Source organism: Hydra vulgaris, chromosome 10, assembly GCF_038396675.1.
Source record: "Hydra vulgaris chromosome 10, alternate assembly HydraT2T_AEP".
Lineage (NCBI taxonomy): Eukaryota > Metazoa > Cnidaria > Hydrozoa > Anthoathecata > Hydridae > Hydra > Hydra vulgaris.
Genome location: NC_088929.1, coordinates 32,578,396 through 32,604,220, shown reverse-complemented (window position 1 = coordinate 32,604,220; position 25,825 = coordinate 32,578,396). Strand labels below are relative to the sequence as shown.

Genomic DNA, 25,825 nt, shown 5'->3' with positions numbered 1-25,825 from the left:
GCTGGTATTCAGGTTTCTCGAACTCTGTGGTTGCTCTCAGAGGGGCTGATTCCATCAATAGCTGTAAAATGTCAAAGCACTAACAGTGCCATGTTGCGCATGGATGATGTCCCTCTTCGTACTATTGGTATGCATTGTTGAGGCTGCATTTAGAGCACTTAGTTACGACTTAGGGTTTATTAATAGTAATGAGGCAATTGCTTGGACTATCATATAGTATAATAGTCCAAGCAATTAGTCTGCTGAGTACTATCTGTGCTTTGAGTCAAGTTCTTTAACCAATTTAAAAAATGACTTAAGCATTAAAAACTGTAAAGCACAGAAAACCATCATCATTACTAAGTTCTCTAAATCTATCATTCACTAATATTTGTGGTCTTTGAAACAACTTTTCTTTTGTTGAGTCTTATCTCTTGCAACGTTCACCAGACCTAGTTGCTCTTTGTGAGACTAATTTAAGTTGAGCTGTCTCACCATTTGATCTTGTGTCGATGGTTATCTACTTTTAATTCGTAAAGATCTAATAGTCACATGCTTGGCCAAGTTATTTACATGAGTAAGAATTCACCCATTTGTAGGGAAACTATGTTTGAATCCACTATTCTTTTATGTGCTTTCGTTTAGCACCACTTTACTCAATCACCTTTCTCTTTGTTCTATATTGCTCTCCTTCATCTCAAGACTGAACTCTTTTTGATGTTATTTCTGATAAAATTGATCAAGCCTTTTCTCTTTATCCTTCAGCCTATATCCTACTTGTGTGTGACTTTAATGCTCACCACACAGAATGGCTTGGTTTTAGTGTCAGCAATTTTGCAGGTGTTAAAGCTCCCAACTTTTGCCTTTCTCAATCTCTAACACAAATAATCAATTTTGCAACTTGCTTTCCAGACAATCCAAATCATTTACCTTCTCTATTCTACTTATGTCTTGTTTTTGATCCTAGTCAGTGGTCAGTTTCTCCACATTCACCATTAAGTGGTAATGATCGCTGTTTGATCTTTTTAAAACTATCATCTCATTCTTCTTCATCATCAGAATCATCTTACCATTGTCCCTCTTACAACTAACTTGACTGAGACTATTTCCATGATTTTCTTTGTTATGGCCCTTGGGTAGAAATCTTTGGACTTCCTGCTGACAAAAATGCTTCTTACTTAACTTCTTGAATTCAGGCTGGTATAGAATCTTTTGTTCCCTCTTGACAATTCCAAGTCAAGCCTCCCACTTCTCTATGGTTTTCTTCTCATTGTGCTGCTGCAACTTTCAATCGTAACCAATACTTCTATATCTATCGTCAAAACAATTCTCCAGAAAACAGACATCTGTTTACTATTGCTAGAAACCATTAAAAAAGGATTTTGTCTAACCCATTATTCTTAGGTCACAAAATCTCATATTTTGATTCAAAAATAAGGCTCTAGAGACTTCTAGAGAATCTTTAACAGTGTCTATAGTAAGGGCAAATGTGTTATTCCTCCACTCTTGCATGGTTTAGATTTTGTTACCTCACCTAAAGACAAAGCTGAATTGTTTGCTAAAATCTTTTTATCAATCTCATTGCTTGATTCCACTAATCACATTGCATCTGATATAGCCAACAAACAGTTTGATCCATTCGTTGACAGTCATATAACTCCAGCTTCTGTATCTAAAGTGATTTCCTGCTTAGACTCTTCTACAGAATGTGGTCTGGGCAACATACCTGTTATAGTTTTGCAGAAGTGTTCTCTGGAGCTGTCGTCTATACATTCAAAACTACTTAACAAGTGCTTATCAGAGTCTTGTTTTCCAGTCTCCTTGAAAGCAGTATCTAATATTCCTATTTTCAAAAATTCTGGAGAGTAATCTTACTCGTCTAACTACTATCCCATTAGTCTTCTTTGTATCATAAGCAAGGTTTTTGCTGTTTTTTTTTAAATTAACAAACACTTAATCATCTTGAATCTAATACTTTCTGATCATCAATATGAGTTTCGATTTTCTCGCTCTACTGCTGATTTGTTAACTGTAATAACTGATAGGTTTTATTGTGCATTAGATAGATGTGGAGAGATTAAAGCTAACGCTTTCAAAATTTTTAAAGCCTTTGATAAAGTTTGGCAAGCTGATCTTTTTCATAAGCTCTCTTATGGTGTTCAGGTAACATCTTTAAGATTATTGAATTCTTTCTTACTAATCGTAGTATAAAAGTTGTCCTTGATGGACAGCATTCTTCTTCATTTCCTGTAACTGGGTTCAGGACCTCCTCGAGGTTCTATCCTTGGCTCCATACTTTTTTTAATTTACATTAAGGATCTCCCAGGATTTCATACATCTAAGGTGGCATTGTTTGGTGACGGTACTACCATTTGTTCTTGTCTTGATAAAAAGCCAACACTCTCTGATTACTTGGAGGGGGCATTTGAGCTTGAAAAGAACCTCAATTCTGCTACAGCATGGGACTCTTAGTGGCTGGTGAACTTTAACTCAGATAAACTCAATTTTTTTCCAGCCAATCGTTATCTCAACTATCTAGATTTTCCTATATTTATGAACAGTAATGGTCTCGATGAGTCTTCTACCCTTTGTCTTCTAGAATTAACTCTTACTTCTGATCTTTCTTGGAAACTATATCAAATCGATTGCAAAATTAGCATCTGCTAAGGTTGCATCTCCTTATCTCCTAAACCCATCCTTGCATGGAATACTGTTACCATATCTTAAGCGGATCTTCAATTGATGGTTTTTCTCTTTTTGAAAAGGTGAAAAGATGCATTGTAAATATAGTTGGACCTGCTCTTGCAGCCATTCAATGTAACAATGGTTGAACTATTGTCACATTGTCATAATGTTGCTTTACTTTCTCTTTTCTATAAATACTATTTATAAATATTTATAAATATTTATGTTATAAATATTTATAAATATTTATAAATATTTATGTTATAAATATTTATAAATATTTATGTTATAAATATTTATAAATATTTATGTTATAAATATTTATTTATAAATATTTATATTATACTATTTATACTATTCTCTAAATACTTTTCTATAAATAATGGATGCTACTCTGAAAAGCTAGCATCTCTTGTGCCAAAATTTATTTTCCTGTTACTCATCATTCGATTAAGTCTAATCGTTTTACTTTGACTGTTCCTAAATGCTCCAAAAGTTCTTATTCATCTAGTTTTTTTCCTTGAACATCAGTTCTTTAGAATTTGCTCTTTTTGTTATCTTGCTTCATAAACTTCATCATTTCTCTTTCTCTTCATCTTTCTCTTCATCATTTCTCTTTCTCTTCATCTTTCTCTTCATCATTTCTCTTTCTCTTCATCTTTCTCTTCATCATTTCTCTTTTAGTAACTTCCAACTCTAATAGTGATTGCTTGCAGCATTCTTAGAAGTGTAATTGTTTAAAAAAAAAAATGAAATTTTTTATTTATTTTTGTGTTGAGAATTGAATTAATAAAACCTTGTTGAATTATTTCAAAACAATTCACAATACCGCTTTGTAGAAGTTTGTCCTTAAAGTTGAAATATTTTTGAATTATGATATTGAAATGAGTTATTTAAGTGACATTTTTAGTCAAAAGTTTGTTTTATTATTGTCAGAATCCCAAATTTTTAGCGTATATTATTCTTCAGACCAACAGCTTTTAAACAAAATTGCTACTAATTTAATAAAGGGTTTTAATGTGTAATGTAATTGGAACACGCAATTAATTATGTCTTGAAAGACTTTTTTTTTTTTTCCTAAACTTTTGTTTTCTGTTTTAATCTCGCTGAGAAATGTTAGGATTTGTTATAACTTTGGCCAAAATAGTTGACTTAATCTGGCTGTTAATTTTATTTTATTGCATATATTTATGTTGATATGAAATTTAAAATGTTTTACTAATACTATTTTTAAATAAATAAAAAGTAAATTTTAAATTTAATTCATTACAAATAAAATTATTTTGTGTTATAAAATTAAAACTAAAAATTTTCTTATTTTTATATATTTATGTTTTTTATATTTATGTATTTTATATATTTAAATGTTTTAATTATTTTATGCATTTCTCAATTCAAATACAATACTTAGGTGTTGAACCCTTCGATGAAATTGATTTGAGTATTTCTGATGGAGAACTAAATATACACCCAGCTATTCCTACATCAGAGTTAATTTGGTCTAGTAGTGCAGATCTTTTGTACGTTTTTTCTGTTGAATTACTTCCATATACATTAGGAATGATGAGACGAAATTTATATTTTTTTGCACCAACCTTTATTGAAAAACAGAGGTGGGTTGCTCACTTTGAATATATTGCTGACCAAGTTAAACGAAGGTCTCATAAATATGGACATGTAAGTTATCATAAATGTTATTGTTTTTTGTTTTTTTTTCCTATTATCTGTGCATTATTAGAATACTTTTACCATTTGTTTTATTTTAGGGCCTCAATGATGATGTTGTAATGACTTTACATGGAATTAAAAGAATTGATATTAACTGTGCAATAATGTTATCAGATTCAGTAAGTTTACTGATGTTAATGATGTTTGATTGATTATTTGATTAATTAAACTGATTGGTTGATTCAATTGACTGATTGCTTTTTTGATTGATTGGTGGTAATGATGATCATGATCATCATCATCATTGATGATCATTGACAGGGGTTATTCTAAGAAAATAATTTGGGCAGCGGTACCCCCACTTTAATTTATTTTAACATAAATATTACAAATCACAATGAACACTACAATTCAATGAAATGTAGTGGTTTATTTTCACAACGTACACTACATTTAATGAATTGTCGTGTACAATAAAAAAAAAAATGCAATTTTTCTAATAAAGTTCACACAACTTAAATACAAAGTATTAAAATACAAAACATTTCATTTACTCATAATAAGTCCACAGATCACAATTCAAAGTTCAAGCAACTTCATGAAATGACTAATGAAATACAAATATTCGCAATCATCGAAATTCACACGACTAAAAGAGTTTGCTATATGTTAACATTATTATTAATTAGTTATTACACTATTTACCATCCACCTTTACTAGTGAGAAATAATTTTTTAGTTTTTGATAGATCTTCACAGTGTGGAAAATAATGACCGGTCAACGACTGCCTGAAATCACTAAAATTGCTTATTTGACTTCCCAAAATGACTTTTTGGCTGTCATGTTTGACTGGTTGAAAAAAAATCAGAATTTTGAAAAATAAGGTTTTGCAAATATTCATGATGTAATTTGGAAAATGCATATACTAAAATTTCATAATATCGTTTAAATTTTAAATAAGCGTTTAAAATAGTTTTATTTTTTGCGACATGCTACATTAATTTGCTTCGTTGACGAGTTTATGATGTAAACGAGATTTTTTTTGCTTCACTTAAATTACTTTCATTTTACTAGTGGTTAATAATCTCTTTTTCATGGTTGATTAAAGTTCTTATTTTATTAATGTTTTAATAAAAATGTTTAATATATTGTTTTTATAATATTATAAAATTATTAAATAATTTAATATTTAACTGAGATTTTTTTTTTATTTTAATGTTTATTTATTCACATTTTTTTTCTTTAAATCTTTTTATTTATTTTCTTGTAAGTTTTTGCTGCAAATGTAATAAATGAATAAATGATTTATAGGAAAATTTAAAATTTTCTACAGAAGGATTCTAAATAATATATAGGTTTAGTAAAATCTTGTTTTATGTAACACAAGTATTTTTGTAGTAGTGTTTCATAAAACTATTGTCTTCTTAGTATTAAGTATCAAGTTTAAATAGTAAAAAATTTGTGCACGTAAAATTTGTAAATTTATAAAGTTATAAATAACTAATTTTTACAGTTTTTCAAATGAGCAGGGATAAAAAAATATTTTATATCTTTGCCTATTATAATCAGAGATAAAACTATTATTTAAAATTTTTGTATGTAACTAAGAACAATTTAACCAACTGTACTTTTTTTTTAGTTTAATCTGTTTATTTTTTTTTTTCTGTAGTTTTTTCCCGCCAATGCAAAGCCATTGCAACGAATGAATTGTTTTAAAATAAATTTGAAATAATCAGTTGCGCGTTTACTAATTTTTTTTTCTTTCTTTTATTAAATTGTAATAGAAACATTAAGCATCAACCTGACTTAATGAAGGTGAAAAAAAAGAGATGAACACTTTCATTTTTCAATAAAACAATTTCTTTTAGTATTAAGTATTCAGTTTAAATTTTCTTAATATTGTATAATATTTGTTTTGATATTTAAAAAAAAAAAAAAATTCAACGTTAGATTAATTGGATACTATCAAACTTCTTTTTCTAATTGGATGAAAATCTGTGCATTTAAAACATTTATTTGTGAGTTTAAAACTAGACGATATTTTGTTTGAATTTTTTTTTCTGTAAACTTTTGAAAATTTTGAGTAAAAAATCATGCAGAAAAATATTTAATAAACATGTTTAACGATAGGGGTACTAAACTGCTTTTGTAAAAAATTAAATAAAAATGTATGAATGAAAAGAAAATTAGTTTATTTCCTACTCTAAAACATCTTTTTTATTATAACGCAACTGTAAAAAATTAACTGTAAAACAAATTTAAATCTTTTTAAAAGGTTAGAAAATAAACAATAAAAACCCCCTAACACTACGCAATATTCCATTATTTTTTTATAACATAAAAGTAAAGCCGTAGGAACATTCTTTGTTTCGGTAGATTGTAAAATGCTTTAGCGCAAAAACCAAAGTTTTCTCATCTGACTTCCTAAAATTTACGGGAAAAAAAATTAGGCAAAATATTGTCTATTTTAAAACTTACAAAAATACATTGATTTTATTTAAAATCGTTGTATTTGTCTGATGAGCTTTTATGATTTTTTATGTGTGAACTGCTGCAACAAACTTAATGTCCTATGATGCCCATAAATAAAAACTGTTACTACTCTCTCCTGTTAAATTGCATCTTTAACCCTTCCTTCTTTATAAATTCTTTCCATAATCAGGTCAATACAGTGAGCTGCACAAAAGTTCCGATATATTCAAGGATGAGTTAAATTTAGCAACCGTGACAGCATTTTTAGTCATAATTTAAAGATTATTTCCTCTTCAATTTCATTGATGTCAGAAACATAAATACATTTAGCTGTATAAAACATAAATATATTTATTTATATAAAACATAAATATAATTTAAACAAAATCAGCAATATAACATAAAAAAAATCTGCAACTAACTGTGTTAGCATCACTTCTTTTTATCAAATATCTATATTTTCATCCAATATCAGTTGAACCAGCAGGCACATAATATTCAGCTAATGAGTTAGCCAAAGATGGTCTTTGACTCAGACTGTCATTGGCAGACATTTCTCTACTCTTTAATTTTGTATATAAATAATAAATGTAAAATATGCATTTCAAATATCATTAACAGTAATTAGTAATATTAATATTTAACAAGTCTGCATATAACAATCTATCAATCAAATATTAACAGTAATTAGTGTTTAACTAGCCTGTTAAATCTACCAATCCATGGAACATTAACAGTATAAAACAGTTTAACACTAATGTAATGTTTTTATCATTTAATATTTAAAAAAGAACAGTATTTTTGTGTATATAACCTTTATTTAATTTGGTTAATATTAATATTACACTTACATAGATTGTCTATATAGTTTTCAACTGTTCATTGTTCTTATCTTATCCCTTATATTAGATTTAGTGCTACAGCTTTTATGTGTATTCACATAAATGTTTCTTTGTGCAGAAATTAAATGAGGCATTGTATAAAAATAAAATTTGTGCTTTAACCCAACATGATGACATGTTGTTTGTGTACCAATGTACACAATGTTGTGTAGCATTAGTTAACAGTAAATAATATTAGCATTAGTTAACATTAATAACATTAATTTATATATATATATATATATATATATATATATGTATATATATGTATATATATGTATATATATGTATATATATATATATATATATATATATATATATATATATATATATATATATATATATATATATATATATATATATATATAACCCTCAGAATTAGGGCCTTGTTTATGTTTTATGGTAAGACTTTGTATGAATTTTTTTTTGCCAACCTGATGCTGACCTCTAAAAGGTTGAGGCTGGCGACCTCATTTTTCCTAATTCCAAGGGTTGTGTGTGTGTATATATATATATATATATATATATATATATATATATATATATATATATATATATATATATATATATATATATATATATATATATATATATATAGATTGTTGCATTCGGAAGTATGGAAGGAAAAAAATGATTCTTATGCCAGCAAATATGTCACTTTTAATTACTTTTGACTTTCGTCCAACAGTTGCGTGTTGTCAGAAAGTTAAAACCATTAATTTTATTACAAATTAATCGTTTTTTAAAAAAACTGCAAAAACGCAAATCTAATTGACCAGAATGTTTTTAAAACATTCTGAATGTTTTTAATAACATAAACAATGTTTTTATTTTTATTTTTTTTAATAAAATGTTTTTATTTTTATTCTTTTTAATAAAATGATTTTACTTTTATTTTTTTTACTGTAAATCATGCACGGAGTGTTGCTACATCGACTATCTTATAGCCTGACTTGCAACAAAGTGCTGCTACATCGACTGACAAATAGCCTGACTCACAACGGAGTGCTGCTATATTGACTGACAAATAGCCTGACTCGCAACAGAGTGCTGCTACATCGACTGAGAGTTTGGTTGGGGAAGGCAGTCTATCAAGTAATAAAAAAATTCTGGTCTTGCATTTTAATTTTTACTTTTTGTCAACAAAATACAGAAAAACTTTCTGACAACCAGTTAGGAGTTTACATACAGAATTTTTAGAAAAAAAAGTAAAAAATGAAGAAAAATGAAAGGAAAGATCGCTGCCTTGTGCCAAACCCTTAGTTGATGTAGCGGCACTCCTTTGCTGCAGCAGGTTATAAGATAATCGATGTATGTAGTAAAGCCCCCGGTAGCAGGCTATGTGACAAATATACACACACATATATATAGGCCTTGATATGAGATTTTATTGCATAACGAAAACGCATAACGCTAATAAATATAACTTTAACACAACTTTTTATATATATTTGCATCGTTAAAGTTAAATAGCACATTTTAAAGTACAGCATTGTAATAACTCCTCATTTTTAAATACATTAGAAATCATCTAAACTAATATAACAAAAATTACTGATGAAGTCTTAAAAAATCTGGAAAAAGACTTTATTTCCTCATAATTTATTTCTTAAAACAATCTTATGTCTAAAATAGTTTTTTGATTCTTTATTACAACTTCTTTATTTTTAAGTATTCAAGGTAATATTTTTAATAGAGATTATAAACAATTTTTTATAGATAGATTTTATCTGTTACTAATTAGATCAGTTACAGATAAGTAAATTTGTGTTCAAAAAGAAAGTTACACAATATTGAATTAATAAGAAACAAAAAATGTTTTAATACATTTGTGAGAAGAATTCTCTTAAATGACTACTTCCTTTTTTAAAAGAAAAAAGTTTTTTATTTGCTTTCACATATTTTAATCTATGAAAGACATGTTTTACCTATCTATATCTATATATATATATATATATATATATATATATATATATATATATATATATATATATATATATATATATATATATATATATATATATATATATATATATATATATATATATATATAGAATTCAATTAATACGGCTGCATACAAACTTTTTGTAAAAATATATATTTGTTTTTATTTTAATATTTATTATTCTGTATTTCGCTGATCTATTGTGATCAACGTCATCAGGTATAATAAATGAAAATTGTTTCAAAGAAATTTGTTATAAAAACAAACCATTAAAAAGATAACATTAAAAAGAGCATAACAAAATATAAAAAATGTTTATCAAATATTGATATACAGTACTGTGAATAAGTTTTAGACAACTTATATAGTTAGACGTATTTAAAATTTTTTTCCTATGTAATTTTTTTAAAACGTACTTTTTTTTTTTCTTTTTTTTTGTTAATTCACCTCCCCAAGGCCGTGAAGGCCACTACATACGAGGAGGCTACTTAATTGTGGTTATAACCCTCTCTCAACTCTATAACTCCGAAACACGAACCTTGACGAACAAGGCCGCTGCGCGGAGAAACAAACTGAGCGCGGTACTACCAGGGACATGGTGGGGATCAAACTCCGAACCTCTCGCTTATAAAGCGAGCGCTCTACCACGACACCACTACCGCATAAGTTTTATAATACCACTTAAGTTTAATACCACTTATAATACCACTGAAGTTTAATATAAAAGTTGAAAGAATATATTATTTTGAATAAATAAACAAAATTGATGAGGAAACATGAGGGATTTGTTTGTTTATTTATTAAAACAATGTGTCATAACAACTACATCCAAAACAGGATATTCAAAGAATCCTGATGCAGAAATCATTAAAAAGTTAAGAGAAACAGGCTCCCTTGAAGATAGAAAGAAAAGTGGTAGACCCCCTAAGCTAACAAAAGATGACAATAAATATTTAAAAACCCTATCTTTAAGAAAGACAAAAAAAGCATCGAGCTGGTAAAAGATATTAACATAGCAACTGGGAAAAATGTCAGCTCTTCTTTTATTTGACGGCACCTACTTAAATCGAGATTAAGAGGGTGTGTTACAATTCGAAAACTATTATTACGATATGGCAATAAAGAAAAACGACTTAAATATGCAAAACAACACAAAGATTGGGCCCAGGAAATGTTTAATTGAGTTCTGTACACTGATGAGTCCAAATTCCAAATTTTTGGAATATAAGGACACCATTATGTTTGAAGAAGAATTGAAGAAGCCTATCAGCCCGAGTGTTTGAACCCTACTATTAAACACAGAGGAGGCTCTTTACAAGTTTGGGGTTGTTTATCTTCATCTGGAGTAGGTGATTTGATCAAAATAGGGGGGCAATTCACCAGGGAATGTTATGTGGATATCCTAAGGCAACATGTATCATCCGGAATGGTCATATTTTATTCTGCAGCAGGACAATGACCCAAAACATTGTTCGCGAGTGGCAAAATATTATTTAAACGAAATGGCAGAGAAAGGAGTGGTGGAATTGATGACCTGGCCTCCCCAGAGTCCAGTTTTGAATATAATTGAGCATATTTGGGATTACCTGGACAAAAAGAAGGTCGAACATGCTCCCCAAAATGCTGTAGAATGTTTTAAAGTATTTCAAAAAAAATGGCACAACATACCCCATGATTTTATAACTACTTGTATGAATCTATTCCCTGGCAAAATTGGCTCGGGTTGAGGCAAAAGGAGGGCATAGTAAATATTAAGAGGTTTTTATGAAGTTTGACATTAAAAAGTTTGTAATTGTTCCATATTTTGTGTGAAATAGATGTGTTTTAATAATTTTATAATTTAGAACTACAAACTTAAATATTAGAGAAGAATTCTCCGAGATTTAAAAAAAAAATAAAAGTGGTCTAAAACTTATTCACAGTACTGTATGTCAAATAGTTTAAGAAAAAATGGCCCCCAAGCTTTTGTTTTCACCTTATCACCATCATTCCTATCAAGAATTTTTTTGCCACTTCCCAACTCTTATTAAACTTAAGCTCTGTTTATTTCAAGTGATTCTCAAACTTTTTAAACATGATATTTTGGAGCAATAGATATGGTTTTTGCAACCAATCAAAAGCGTACTGGTTGCATCCCATTAATTTTAATGCCTATTTTTGACTGGTTGCATCCTAATTATGTGTACTTTTTTTTTTTTTTCTTTCAATAGAATCGCTGTTTTCTAAAATTATGATAAAGTTTAATGAAGTACATTTTATCAGTTTTTAAAAAATTGCACAAATAACAACTTTTATGACTTATTTGTGTTTTTTTTATACATATATTTTTTCATTTTTTTCTTTTCTTTCTTTGTTTTTATGCAAACATTAACTGATATATATCCTAAGACCCAGTAAAGTGTACATACATTGAGCAGGGTTGGGGTCAACTACGTATTTGTATTTGAATTTCTATTTGTATTTGGTAAAAATAGACTAATTTGGCATATTTTATTTGATTGAATTGTATTTGCAATTTCATTAACTAGCTAAATACCACATGGTTTGTTTTTAACACCAAAATAAAATAAAAAATTGTTATAAAGGGATATTTTTTAGAAGATTTGTTTTCATTCTTCTATTTAGTAGACCATTTTATCAGTTTTGTCTTTAAAATCTCTAAATTTTTTCTTAACCTAAAGCACAAATATTTGTAATTGGAAAATGTCATATAAATATATTTGTATTTGATCAAATGTATTTGACCCCAACCCTGACATTGAGTAAAGATTTTGGTTCGGGCTGACAATCTTTCATTCTAGTTTTGTATTTTATTTAATTCTAGTCTTGATATATATGTGTAATTTTTAAACCCAAATTTTTTTTTTTTTTTTTAATTTTAAATTCATTTTGAATTTAAAATTTTGAATTTAAAATAAGAGTTTTGAAAACATGTTTAAAGTTTTAATGACAAATTTTTTAAACAAAAAACTGAAACTAGTTATTTGAAGTAACTAAAGATTAATATATTATTTTTTCATTTTATACTTTTTTTTTTTTAATGTTTTTTATAGTATTTTATTTTTTCATTTTTAATATTTTATACTATTTTAATATTTTATACTATTTTAGTATTTTATACTATTTTATTTTTAAATCAAAATGAAGCTATAGCTTTAATTTTGATTAAAAAATAAAATTTTTAAATCTCCTTGAATTACAATTTAAGGGTTATATCTTTGGTTGTGAAGATGGCTTATATGTGATAAACATTCAATCTGAACACAGATCAAACACACCATTACCTATAGTAGGTCTGGGACCTGTTTACCAATTTCAAATAGTTAATGATATTGATACTGTATTTGTAATTGCTGGAAAGGATCGTTTATTCTGCACCATTGAAATTAAAGATCTTCAGAATCGGTTGAAACAGTTAGTTACGGGTTCTCTAATTTCAGCAATTTCTTCTCATCAAATAGAAAAAGTGAAAAACTGTCATCTTTTTAGTGTATTTAAAGTAAGTTTTTTTTTTTTTTTTGTCGAACTTGAGTACTGTCTTGTACTTAAGGCGGTGTTCTTACAAGATGTACAAAAATAAAATCCATAAACATTTTTCTAGATAGATAATGAATACTATGCATGTGCAGCAACAGAACGCAAGCTTATTATTTTGAAATACCAGAACAATACTCAATCTTTTGTTTTAAAAAAGGTAAAACTTTTTTTTTAAATATCTTTTTACTAGAGCTACAAACAACAGTACACATCTAAACTGATCACATCCTAGCTGAGAATCAAAACTATTATCATCAGATCAAATATCATACAAACATCTTATAAATGGTTTAGAGAAAAAAAGTTTAAAAAGACTAGTTACAAAAATAAAAACTGACAGCTTAAATAACAAAGTAAAAAAATCTCCACCCAAAATATTTGAACTAAACAAAACAAATCATGCATACTATTTTCTTGTCCCTGTTTTCATTTTCTACCTCTATTAATCTCTTATTCATCTTTGTATGGAATACTGTAGTTATATATGGACTTGTTCTTTTAATGGGACCTCTTAATTTTAAGTTCAAAATTGAATTGTAAAAATTGTTGAACTTGGTTTAGCTACCAAACTTGAGCTTCTGTCCGATATTCCTATAGTCAATTGTCTCTCTCTCTATATATATGTCCATTGTCTCTCTTTTTTTTTTTTTTAAATACTACCATGGTTCATGCTTGAGTGAGATGGCAACACTTGTTTTATTAAACAAAACTCATGTGACTAGTTTTAAATTAAGCTTTTTCATTAAGCATTCTTTTACTGTAACTGTTCTTTTATGTTAAAAATTATCTACTTTTTTTTACTCAAACATCGGAGCTTTAAAATTCTCTTTTTCTTCATGGTTTCCTGACTCATACAGTTTACAGTTTTCAAGTGTTCTGTGAACAGCTTTCTTTCTCTTTAACTCTTTGCTTTGCTTTCTGTTAATTCCCAAACTCAAATGTGGCATGAAACATTATTATAAGCAGAGCAGTTTCTAGAAGAGAACAATTTAATTTAAAATTAGTATTTTTTTTCTTATGGATCCCAAATAAATTTTGACAGTATAAAGTATTTTTAGTATTTTTTGATGTTTAAAAGATTCACCCTTAGTTAAGTTGATGTACCGTTTGTCAAAGTTATTTTGTGAGGAAATAATACATTTGTAAATTAAAAGTTTTTGTTAAGCATTTTCCATTCATTTGGCAAGCAATTTTTGTTTTTTCAATTAAAATTATTAGTAATAGTTTAGAAATTCATTTTTAATGCACAAACTTTTATAACAGAAATACAATTAAAGTAAGCTTCATAAAAAGTATAGAAAAAAATAGAAAACATCAATATACATATTAGTAAGCGACCTGTGTTGATATTTGACCGGGGCTGGATAAAATGTGGCCAGGGCCGGGTTTGTGACCAGGGCTGCATAAATATTTATACATCCTAAAGTGTTTTTTTTTTTATTCAAAATTCATTTTATATTTTGTATATATATGCATATATAAACATCATTATGGCCATCATGATTATCATAATCACCATTACCATCATGATCATTATCATCATCATAAGGCTTTAGCCTTCCTCTTTTATGCTGTTTCCAGTTTTTTTCCTTTAACATCAAAAAAACCCTATAACTCTTACCCATCTTTATGTTTTTCTTTTTTATACAACCTACAACTTTTTAAGTCTTCAGTTAACCATTTTCTAGCTTTTTAACATATCCTCTATTTTACAGTAACTCATAACTTAATAGTGGTTGCTTGCAACCTTGTTGGAAGTAAACTAGAGTTTAAAAATATATAAATATATGCCAGTATTTAACAAATAGTAAATGTAAGTACAAAACTATAATATATAAAGTATTATCAATTTTTTTCTAATCGTGGCTATCAACCCCTGCTAAATCTTATAATTTTGCTGGACTAGGTTTGTAAAAAGTCTCATTTTTAGCCTGGGCTTAGGTCATGGTTGATTCCTAATATATATTACCATCCATAACTGTGACTACCTTTTAAATATTAAATTGTTATAAAATAGCTATCAATACTGTTGTTATGCGAAAATAATTTTAAAAAACTGTGTAATAATGTAAACAAAATTATAAAAAAATTATCAACTTTTCTCCAAACTATTAGAAAGCCTTTTCAAAAAGGTGATTAGATTTAACAACAAATAAAATTAAAAAAAACTCAAACATTTTTGACTGCATTTTGAGTTGTAATAAAGTTTTAAGTATAAAAGTCACAAAATATTCAAATCTTTTTTTTATATATATATCTTTTTTTTATTTTCAATTTATTTAGGAAATTGAAACTATTGATCCTTGTGCATGCCTGTTACAAAGCTCCAATTTAATTCTCTTTGGTACATCTAAATTTTATGCAGTTGATTATAAAAACTTTCAAAAAAGAGGTTTGTAGTAACTTTTTAACTAGTGTTTAGTTTTTTAGTTTTTTTAATTAGTGTTATATCTTGGTGCTTATGTTGTCATAGTAATGTACATATATATAAGCATTTAATTGAATAAGCATTTTCAAAAATTATTTCATGCCAAAGTACAAGTTACATGGATTTAGAAGCAGAAAGGATAAGAATTATTATTATTATTTGCATTTATAATACTAAAATTATGCTTTACTAAAAGCAAAAAATTTATTGTAATATAAAATAAATTACACTGTAAACTTGTTTATTTAAAATTGAAAAATTTTAATATGGTTTCGAAGTTTAGTTTTATTATGTTTAAATCGTAGTACAAATTTTTTAAGTGAAAAAGGAAACATTTTTTCAAGTTAAATTTAAGTGTAATATTTGTTATACTTCTAATAATGCATATAATTATCGTCTTTAGAATTTCTTGATGCAAGCGATACTTCACTTGCTTTTGCAGTGTATGGTTCCAACCAAAGTTTTCCTGTAGCTGTATTTAAAGTCAGTTCTAATAAACCCAGAGAAGAATTTTTACTTTGTTTTAATGGTAAGTTCTTAATCTTAAACTATCTGTATGAATATTAACACTTTGAAGCATGCTATTTTTTTAATTTGACCATGCAAACTATTTAATCTTACATACTTCATACTACTATTAATTATAGTTCAAGAATTTAAATATTTTCCAATCATTTGGAATCTAGTTATGAACTTTAAATTTTAAATTGAAGCATCATCACCAATTTATGTGAAATTATATACTACATCTATGTAAAGTACAACTGTCTACTACTTTCATATAGTTTTTTCTTTTTTTTTTTAAATTTTATTCACCTCTCCAAGGCTGAGAGGATCACTTTAAGGATTTGAAAGAATATTTAGAAAATGTATTTTAGTTATCTTTATTATGTTAAAGTATTTTACTATTTAGAGTTTGGAATATTTGTGGATTGGCAAGGCAGAAGGTCGAGAAAAGGAGATCTCAAATGGTCACGCTTACCTCTTGCTTTTGGTTTGTTCATTCAAATTACTTTCTTTTTTCTTTTTTTTTAGTGTTTCTTTTTCATGACATAATTTCTGCTCTTAGAATATCGTCATCCCTTTTTATACATAACACATTTTGGTTCTATTGAAATTTGCGAAATTTCAATCGACATTAAATGCGATATAAGGTAATGTTTTAAACTTTTTTTTTTTTTGATTTTGATTTTGCAAATTTTAAATAAACAATATGATAAGTGTAAATCCTAATTAAATGACTGGTTGGTAAAAAACGGAAGGGACTGTAAATTGGTTAGATGTTTTTCAACACTCGTAAAAGTAAAATTTGTAAAAGTTATTTTCGTTTAGCACAACGCCGAGATGTTTCATAGACGTTCCAGAACCTAGATTTATTGGATATGGTAATGCAGATGGAGTTGTTCTCTTTTCAAGTAGTCAAACTCATAAACTAGAAATAATTTCATACAAGGCTACATCTACACTTAACGGTCTTGTATGCCGAAATCCTTCCGTTCTAAGTTCTGCTAGTGATTCAAGCTCGATGAGCAATTTTAGTCCCACTCTTGAGCCAAAAGATAGGCTTCGCGCAACTTCAAACGCTTCGATATGTTCTGACGAAGAAACTTCCATTGCAATTAGTAAAGAATCAAGTTCAGCAAAGACCAAAGTTGAACAACTTCGCGCTCAGGAAAAAAGTCGTAAATCATTTAAATTTTTTAAAGGAAATCGCAAATCTCCTCATAATGACGATTGAACAATTTTATTCATTGATCTTTTTTAACTCTAGTGTTACTCAAACTATTCTCTGGAGAAATTAACTCTAAAATATAAATACAACAAATATTTTGAATTCTTTTCGAAATTATAAAAGAAAAATCTGAAGAACGTTCTAATTCACTATTTACATATACATATATACACATGCATACATACATGGAGTTCTTGACCAATGTTTTTAAAGTATTTATTTTTCAAGTCTCCAAATGGCCATTGTTCATTGGCTTAATTGCCTTTTACTGGTGTTTAATGGAAAGCTCGAAACTTAAAGCGAAGATTTTATTTTGTATAAAAAACTAAAACTTTTTTGGCAACATAAATTATGCAATTTAGTGGTAAAATACTCATTGCTTTTTTATTTTCAAATTATATAATTTTTTTAAACTTAAAATTAGCTAATTTTATTTGTTGACTAAATCTTTTTCAATATATCATAAATAATCCTTATAAAAAATCTTAATTATTAGCTTCTATATATATATATACATATAAATATATTCAAAATGTTAGTTCTTTTTTAAAAATATATATTTAGATTATTTCTATACTAGTTGATAATTATTGCCACTATATATATATATATATTTAATTTTTTTGTTTCCCTTTTTTTTTTTTTTTTTTGCATCGAATACTTTCTCGTTGTAATGTAATTAGGCACTAAAAATGTTTTTTGTAGAAAATATTGTTTTAGTTTTGTTTTTATAGCAATGCGTTCTTCATGGAATACTGCTTTGCGTTGTAAGCTTTAATAACGCATTTTATTTACTATATTGATATAGGTTATAGTGCACTCAGAAAACAGATAAACGTACGGTTAGGGTTTGTCCATAAATTCCATCACCCTTTAAGAAGGAGAGGGGTTAGTGGCTTTGTGACGACTCACAAATTTGCTACTAAAGTGTTACAATTTTGTGACGGAAGGGGGTCAAAAATTGCGTGACGTAATTTATGAACAACCCCTTAGATGTCCGTCATTTTAAAAACGCAAGGTTTTATTTAAATTAGCGAGTATTCAAAACAACCGAAAACTCAGAAAAATTAAACAGGAAATTATTTGAAGGTTTTTTTTTAACAATAATAGAATAAAAATGTTTAGGTGGAATCCATTTGAAACAGTAGATTTAATGACCGCGAAACTTTTGACTTTTTACCGTGTTGTCCTTCTTGTTGTGATAAAATGATTTTAACTGTTGCATGAAAATTCTTACATGAAAATTTTTTATAAAGTTACGTTATAATTTAATGTCGCCGGATGCAAAAACGACATCTGTTTGTTGCCACAAACTCTAGTTTTTATCTTATAGAATATCTTTATTTTTAATCATAAATAGCATTACTAATAAAACACTATTACTAACACGGTTGTACCGTGTTAGTAATAGCGTTTTATTAAGTAATGCTATTTATACGGTTAATAAAATTTTATTAAGTAATGTTATTTATACGCTATATAACACGGTTGTACTGTGTTAGTAATAGCGGTTGTATTACTAACTTTGGTTTATGATCTTTTTTTAGTCCAATTGTTGGCTTTATATATGTCATTCTTGCAATAAAAAAACATGCAGTTCTAGCAAAAAGGTTCACACATCTAACCTAATATTGATCATTAAAGTTAATGTTATATGTGTGTTTGTGTGTGTGTATGTCAATACCTTTTTTTACATGCCAAGAACATATGTTTTTATATCCAATTAAATTTTTTACACATGGCTAATTAAAATGAATGTTTTTCGATAAAAATCAACGCATAAATAGCAAGGCAAAGCACAATGTAGTAGAAACCAGTATTCTCAATTTATGAGTTTTGTATTGATGCAAAAGTTTCTTGTTTTTTTTCGTGTTTTGAGCAACATTGAATATTTGTTGGTGTACTACCTTCGATTAATTATTAATTTGGGGGTGTACCATTGATTTCAATCACAATCAAACTATATATATAAAATTGCATTAAGAAAAGAAAATTATATCTTTAGGTATTGTTTAAAATGCAAACTGAAAGTACGTTATAATAAATAAATCATTTTAAAGAACAATGTATAACTTCAAAAAAACTACACAAAGAGTCGAGGCCACAGTGACAACTACGCCTATTTAACCAAATGAATTCTAATAACTTATTCAACACGCTAAAAAAAGCTGAATACAACTTGTTGTATAACTTATAAAAATTATCATACCTTAACTGCTTCTATTGTTTAACTTTTATAAGGCTTGATTTGTTTAGAGAGTGACCACAGTAATACTTCACTTGTTTTACGTCCGATGCGAGTTTGTGCTCTACAAGCTTGGTCAATACTATACAAGCTTTATTGAGCGTTGTTAAACAGAATCAAAAAAAAGTGGTACGCTTCTTTACTTAAATTTAAGCAATACACAAAGTACATAAAAATATAAACAAGGTACAAAAATAATGTAAAGAATTAAAAACCCTTGAAATAAAAATTTCATTAGTAAAAATACAAAGACAACGTAACTTCGTTAAACTACCAAACATATATTATGCTATATAACAGTGTAATATATCCAAAAGTATATACAAGTACAAAAAAAAAGAATTTTAATACTGTTTTTTTTTTTTTTAATTTTTAAAAAAGGGTAATAAAAGGTTTGCTTTATTTTTTTAATTTTTTAAAAAAACTGAATAAAATTTAAATAAACAAATAAATTGAATATAATAAATTACTCTTAATAAAAAACTTTAGAAAAAGTTTTTCACCCTCCCCCTTCCCCACCCACCCTTTCGTCACAATATCGTAACACTTTAGAAACAAATCCCTTATGAGTCGTCACAAAACCACCAACCCTTCCCCCCCCCCTCCTCTTCTAGACCGTGACGTAATTTATGGATGATCCCTATACTGTTATTATTATCATTTACTTCATATTAGTACTTACTATTTGTAAATATCCTTGATGTACCAAACTTCATTTATTTTATTTGTATTTGATTTGACAACCTTTTTTGCAATCAACTTTGTGACAACCGATGATTTTTATTAGTGGCAACCGATGATTCTTATTAGTGGCAACCGATGATTCTTATTAGTGGCAACCGATGATTTTTATTAGTGACAACCGATGATTCTTATTAGTGACAACCGATGATTCTTATTAATGACAACCGATGATTCTTATTAGTGGCAACCGATGATTCTTATTAGTGGCAACCGATGATTCTTATTAGTGACAACCGATGATTCTTATTAGTTTAATTTTTATTGCTTTGCTTGTCTTAATCATTAAATAAATAAATAAGTGTAATAAATAATAACTTGTTTTGTAATATTACTATTTAGTAAAAACAAAATATTAAGGGCAAAATATCAGTTTAACTTTTTTATTTTTTAACTTTTTTACAATCAATAATTTCTTTAATTTTTAAGAGGTTTTTTGTATAACCAAGAAATAAAATTTATAAGAGTTTCCTAATTATAAAATTGTAATAATATCGATTGATCGATTATTTTCGATATCGATCGATATCATCAAATAATAATTGTTTAATGACAATATTTTAAAACTTGAAAATAAAAAACAAATAAATGTATTCAGAAAAACAAATAAAATTGAATTTTATCTAATGCTTTGCTGAATTACTGTACAGTTTAGCTAAATTATAGTCAGCTGAAGTACAGCTGAGCCACGAAAGGCGGTAAAAAAATTATATTAGTTTTAACTTTTGCAACTTTGATTTCCAACGTCGCACTTAACAACGCAAACGGTCATTAAAATAAGTAACGACGTATATTAGCATTTTAGACTATAATCTAAATGCTATAAGCATTAATAATTGTTAAAGCTTATGGCGCAAAAGGGAATATTCGTTAATTTATTTTATCTGTTTCAAATAAAACTGTACTTTTTAAAAGTAAATCAGGAAATGAACATGGAATAGTTTAAAATAAACCGGAAAATGTGTTTAACAATTGATTTTTGTAAAACCTATAAAAAACGAAAGTTTTATAGTTTTGAGTTTACATTAAAAAATGGCTTGTTCACTTTTAGTAACACTCGCTGTACAATGGACATGCTGGATTTCACTAAACTCCGTTGTTACTTCATTGTTATTAATCAAAGCAGAAAACAAAGCCGAGTTGCTCTTTTTAACAGGAGTTGAAGAGTATTCTTTTGAAATAAAAAATTCGGGAAAAATCAGGCTATTGAAATCAATTAATGGAGGTAAGAGTACTTTGGAGATAATGGAGCTTTCAATCATTGAATTGAGCGAAGTTTATAAAAACGAGCACAAAGCAAGTAGATTTTTATATTATATTTTGTTCAATACCTAATATCTCTTTAAACTTTTAATTCTTTATTTTTACAATTTTTTATTTTTATGTCACTCGTTCTTTGGTTTGTTAATTATTCGTTAAATATTTTAGTTTTTTACTCATTTTTCTGACAATTTTTTTCTATTTATTTATAGATCAATTCAATACACAGTATCTTTAATATTTCTAATGTTATATTGAATGTGTCAAATGAGTCGGTCATTGAAAAGTATGGTATAGCAGCTGTATTCAGGTCACTGTCAATAGTAATGAGAGAAGATATTAGATTTAATGTCGACTGCATCATGTATAAATCAGCTACTCGCAAAAAGGTTTCGGGAGCAAACTTTTTAATCAAGAAAGGAACTGTTGAGTTTGAGATATCTATAAAGTGAGTGTTGTATTTTTTATACAAAAATATTTATTATAATATCTAATTTAATAATAAACTTTGTTTTAAATAAAATTAACTTTTATATTTAAAAAATTTTAAGACGCTTAAAGTTTTGTGGACGAAATTCAACATGCATGATAAAAAACCAGAATGAAACTGAAAGTTTTTTTAATGTCGTATTGGAAACCAAAGGTTGTTTTTATATTTCATTTTTTCATTTATTCTTTATTATTATAATTTATTTACAGCAGTAGTTTATAAAAATTATTTTTAATAATTTTAGCTCCGTATTTCACAACCATTACAAAAAATAGATTTCAATTTGACAACCTTGATCTTATATTTTCTGCAATGGTAAGCAATGTATTATAAACTGTTAAACTTAATAAAACTGTTAACTATATGTATAAACTCAGAAGTTTATAGCTAATCTGCTTATTTTAGTATCGTAATAGTAGCGGTTATTCATTTAATGTGGACATGGAAAATCCAAATATGATTTCTAGTTCAGTAGGCACTACTTTCACAATTAGTCTCCCATCCAATAAATCGGAATATTATTATTCTATTGTTGCAAATGAGAATGAAAATATGGCGCCGGATATAGATACATTGTTTAATAACGTTTCTGTACAAGTCCGCAAACAATCCGGATTGACGTCCATCTTACGAACTAACAAAAACAATAAAAGAGGAAAAGTGTTAGATATAAAAATTTATTCTGTTGAAGAAGTTGACCGTTTTGGAAATAAGGTAACAAATTATGTAATATATATACAGGCCCGCAGCAACCGGGTGGGCAGCAGGGGCTTGTCCCCCCCCCCCCCCAATAATTTTTCAAATGAATAATTTTGAAGAAATCGACTGAAAAATGACTTTTTTATTTATACATACATATATATATATATATATATATAATATATATATATATATATATATATATATATATATATATATATATATATATATATATATATATATATATATATATATATATATATATACATATATATATATATATACATACATTATATATATATATATATATATATATATATATATATATATATATATATATATATATATATATATATATATATATATATATATAAACGTACAGAAGGTATTTAAGGGTTTATTTATTTAAACCGTTCAACTTATTATTTTTACTTTTAGATTGAAGAAAAGGGCCATTTTATTAGAAATTTTTCAAATCAGTTTTTCAATATTTCTCAAGTCTCAAAGGCGTTGAAATATGGTTTAATTGCTACTGTATTTAATTTCACTTTGTTTTTTGAAAACGCATCAATATCTATAGAGTTTATCATTTTCAACTCATCTGGAAACATTCTTGTAGAATCGGGAGAAACGTATAACATAGTTCCGGGTACAATGAAGTTTAACATTGTTATAAGGTATTATTTTATTTTTAATGTTGCATTTATATTTAAAAGTGCGAGAATTTTCTATATCTTCTTCTCTGCTTTTTTTTTTGGTAGAGATTGGATTTTTTGCGGAACGCAGAAAGCAACGTGCAAAACGGGAATTATTGGGAGTTATCTTGACTTGCAGCTGGAAATGAAAGGTCTCTTATTTATGTGTTTTATTTGGTTAGTTGTTGTTTAAATAGTACGGTTACAATTAACTGTTATAATCATTGCTTAGGAGCGGCATCTAAAACAAGGAAAACGAAGGAAACAAAATTATCCAATAAATTTAAAGTACAAAAGTCTCTTAAAAGCAAATATCTTCCAATATCGTTTGATATAGATCAGTCAACAGCTACTTTCTCAAGCATGGTAAACTTTCTTGTGTATATATGTATGTGTGTATGTATGTATTTTTATAAATGTATTTATCTATGTATCAGTGTATGTATGTATCTATCTATCTATGTGTGTATGCATTAATTAAATGTTTTAAATTACTTTTTTTGTTTGTAGGTTTACATTAACGGTAATTGGACTGATATGCCAGTTGGATTTCCACGTTACAACAATATAAATAACGACAGTTTATTTATCATGCGTTTTCCTTTGTCTAAATCTGAAATCATTTACGATCCTGTAATTGAAGTGTTACCTGATGGTATTAATTCATCAGCACAATTAACTTTTATTCCCTCGATTTTTTTTGTTATATTTTTTTCACTCTGTATACATTATCAAAGCTTAGCTTAAACCAAAAATATGATTTTTGAAAATAAATAAGAGTTGTAAATGTCACTTTATCAAGCAACCAACAATTTATGTAGTCAGCCAAAAATTTATTATTGAATAAAAGCAACTTATTACATAAAGAACTATTATTAGTATTTATTATATTTTGGGCTTATGTTAATGCATCTTTTTACTAATTATTTTTTATTAGCTATCTATTTATTTAGTAGTAACTAATATTTTGTTGTCATAATAATGTAGCAGTTGTAGTTTTTACTCAACAATGTTCAAACTGCTATGGATATTATATTTTTTAAAAAATACTTTTCAAAATTAGCACCTAATTTACCTAAATAAATTTACATTTCCTCAAAGTAAAAAAAAATTAAAAACATGGGACTTGGACATGGGAACAATTTTTAACAAAGTTTTTGACATAGGTCATACATAATTTGCATGGACAGTATTTTTGAAATCCAATTTTTGATTTTAAATTTAAACTCTTTCAGAGTTAACGCTGATTTGCAACATTTGTACCGAATTCCAAACTGATGATCCCGAATGCAAAAGAGGTTCTAGACCGTATTTCACAATCTTTATATTGTTATATGCAAATTTATCGCCTCTTAGAATAGTATTACGAAAACAAAAAATCTCTTTGATCAATATTAGGGCCGCCCCCAATTTAACTTTGAAAATTTCCGTTACCAATCCATGTAAATTCTTGTGGTGTACAGTTATCGCACCATTTTTTACAAGTAGTTCTTCTAGTTCTAATCCTGAGATTGATAGTCTTAATATAGAATTCTTTCTTTCGTGTATTTTTTTTATACGATTGTTCAGTTTCCTTCTATGAAACAACCAAATTAATGGACAACAAGAAAAATGAGATTAAATAAAAAAACTAAGTATAAGTTTTCTTTGATGACATAAATGAAGCAAGTCTTGAGAGCGCATTAACTTTTTGACTTGCTGATTTACATAAATTATTAACATGTTTATAAAAGGATAGTTACAAGGTTCAATAAATATATTATATTGTTGATTTACAAGGTTCAATAAATATATTATATTTTTCATGGCAACATTAGTTTATGTTATACCTAAATCAAAATTAGTGGTGTAGTGTTAAAGCGCTCGCCTCTCGGTAGTACTGCGTTCATGGTAGTACTGCGCTCAACTTGTTTCTCGGCGCAGCAGCCTTGTTTATCAAGGTTTGTGTTTCAAAGTTATTGAGAGAGGGTTGTAACCACAACTTAAAGTTGCCTTCTTGACTGTGGTGGCCTAAAATTAAAATTTAGAATTAAATTATAATATTATAAAATTCTCTGCCAACTGCGACGTCATGTTAGGTTGTCATTGAAATTTTATTTTTCTAAAGATATCACTTTCATTTTCAAAACAACAACTTAGAATCATTGTAAAAGCAATATAGAAAAAAAGAAGTATTTAATTATTTAACCAGTAAAAAAAAATGTTTTTTTCTAAAAACTTTGTCGGAGTTCTGTCGAAGTTTCTCGATTTCTCTCGAACTCCGAAACTCCGAAAAATCCGACGCGGCGGAGTTATGACGGTCCATTGAATACACCTTGAAAATGCGTAGTTCTGATTTCGGCAAAAAAGCGCTGCCGGTAAATCAGT

General features: G+C 27.4%; 2 protein-coding genes across 2 annotated transcripts in view; both read left to right on the top strand.

Annotated features, from left to right (window-relative positions):
- LOC100200793 (citron Rho-interacting kinase) overlaps positions 1-17,423 on the top strand; it is a 121,790-nt gene extending 104,367 nt beyond the window's left edge. Inside the window, exons 34-42 of the mRNA XM_065807826.1 lie at positions 4,076-4,341; positions 4,431-4,511; positions 12,840-13,130; positions 13,233-13,325; positions 15,452-15,560; positions 16,000-16,125; positions 16,510-16,590; positions 16,666-16,750; positions 16,929-17,423. Coding sequence (XP_065663898.1) covers positions 4,076-4,341; positions 4,431-4,511; positions 12,840-13,130; positions 13,233-13,325; positions 15,452-15,560; positions 16,000-16,125; positions 16,510-16,590; positions 16,666-16,750; positions 16,929-17,334 — 1,538 coding nt within the window. The 3' untranslated portion in view covers positions 17,335-17,423. The remainder of the gene's footprint in view (positions 1-4,075; positions 4,342-4,430; positions 4,512-12,839; positions 13,131-13,232; positions 13,326-15,451; positions 15,561-15,999; positions 16,126-16,509; positions 16,591-16,665; positions 16,751-16,928) is intronic.
- Positions 17,424-21,217: 3,794 nt separating this feature from the next.
- Positions 21,218-24,328, top strand: LOC101238350 (uncharacterized). The gene is made up of 9 exons (XM_065807824.1): positions 21,218-21,610; positions 21,787-22,022; positions 22,126-22,217; positions 22,309-22,379; positions 22,470-22,778; positions 23,202-23,440; positions 23,525-23,610; positions 23,691-23,824; positions 23,969-24,328. The coding sequence occupies exons 1-9, from the start codon at positions 21,347-21,349 to the stop codon at positions 24,203-24,205; spliced, it is 1,668 nt and encodes a 555-aa protein (XP_065663896.1). The 5' UTR covers positions 21,218-21,346; the 3' UTR covers positions 24,206-24,328.
- Positions 24,329-25,825: the final 1,497 nt, after the last annotated feature.

Coding starts and splice junctions, on each gene's coding strand:
- LOC101238350 (XM_065807824.1), top strand. CDS start 21,347: ATGGCTTGTTCACTTTTAGTAACACTCGCTGTACAATGGACATGCTGG. Junction 22,380..22,469: donor ATCTTATATTTTCTGCAATG/GTAAGCAATGTA, acceptor TGCTTATTTTAG/TATCGTAATAGTAGCGGTTA. Junction 22,779..23,201: donor TTGACCGTTTTGGAAATAAG/GTAACAAATTAT, acceptor TTTTACTTTTAG/ATTGAAGAAAAGGGCCATTT.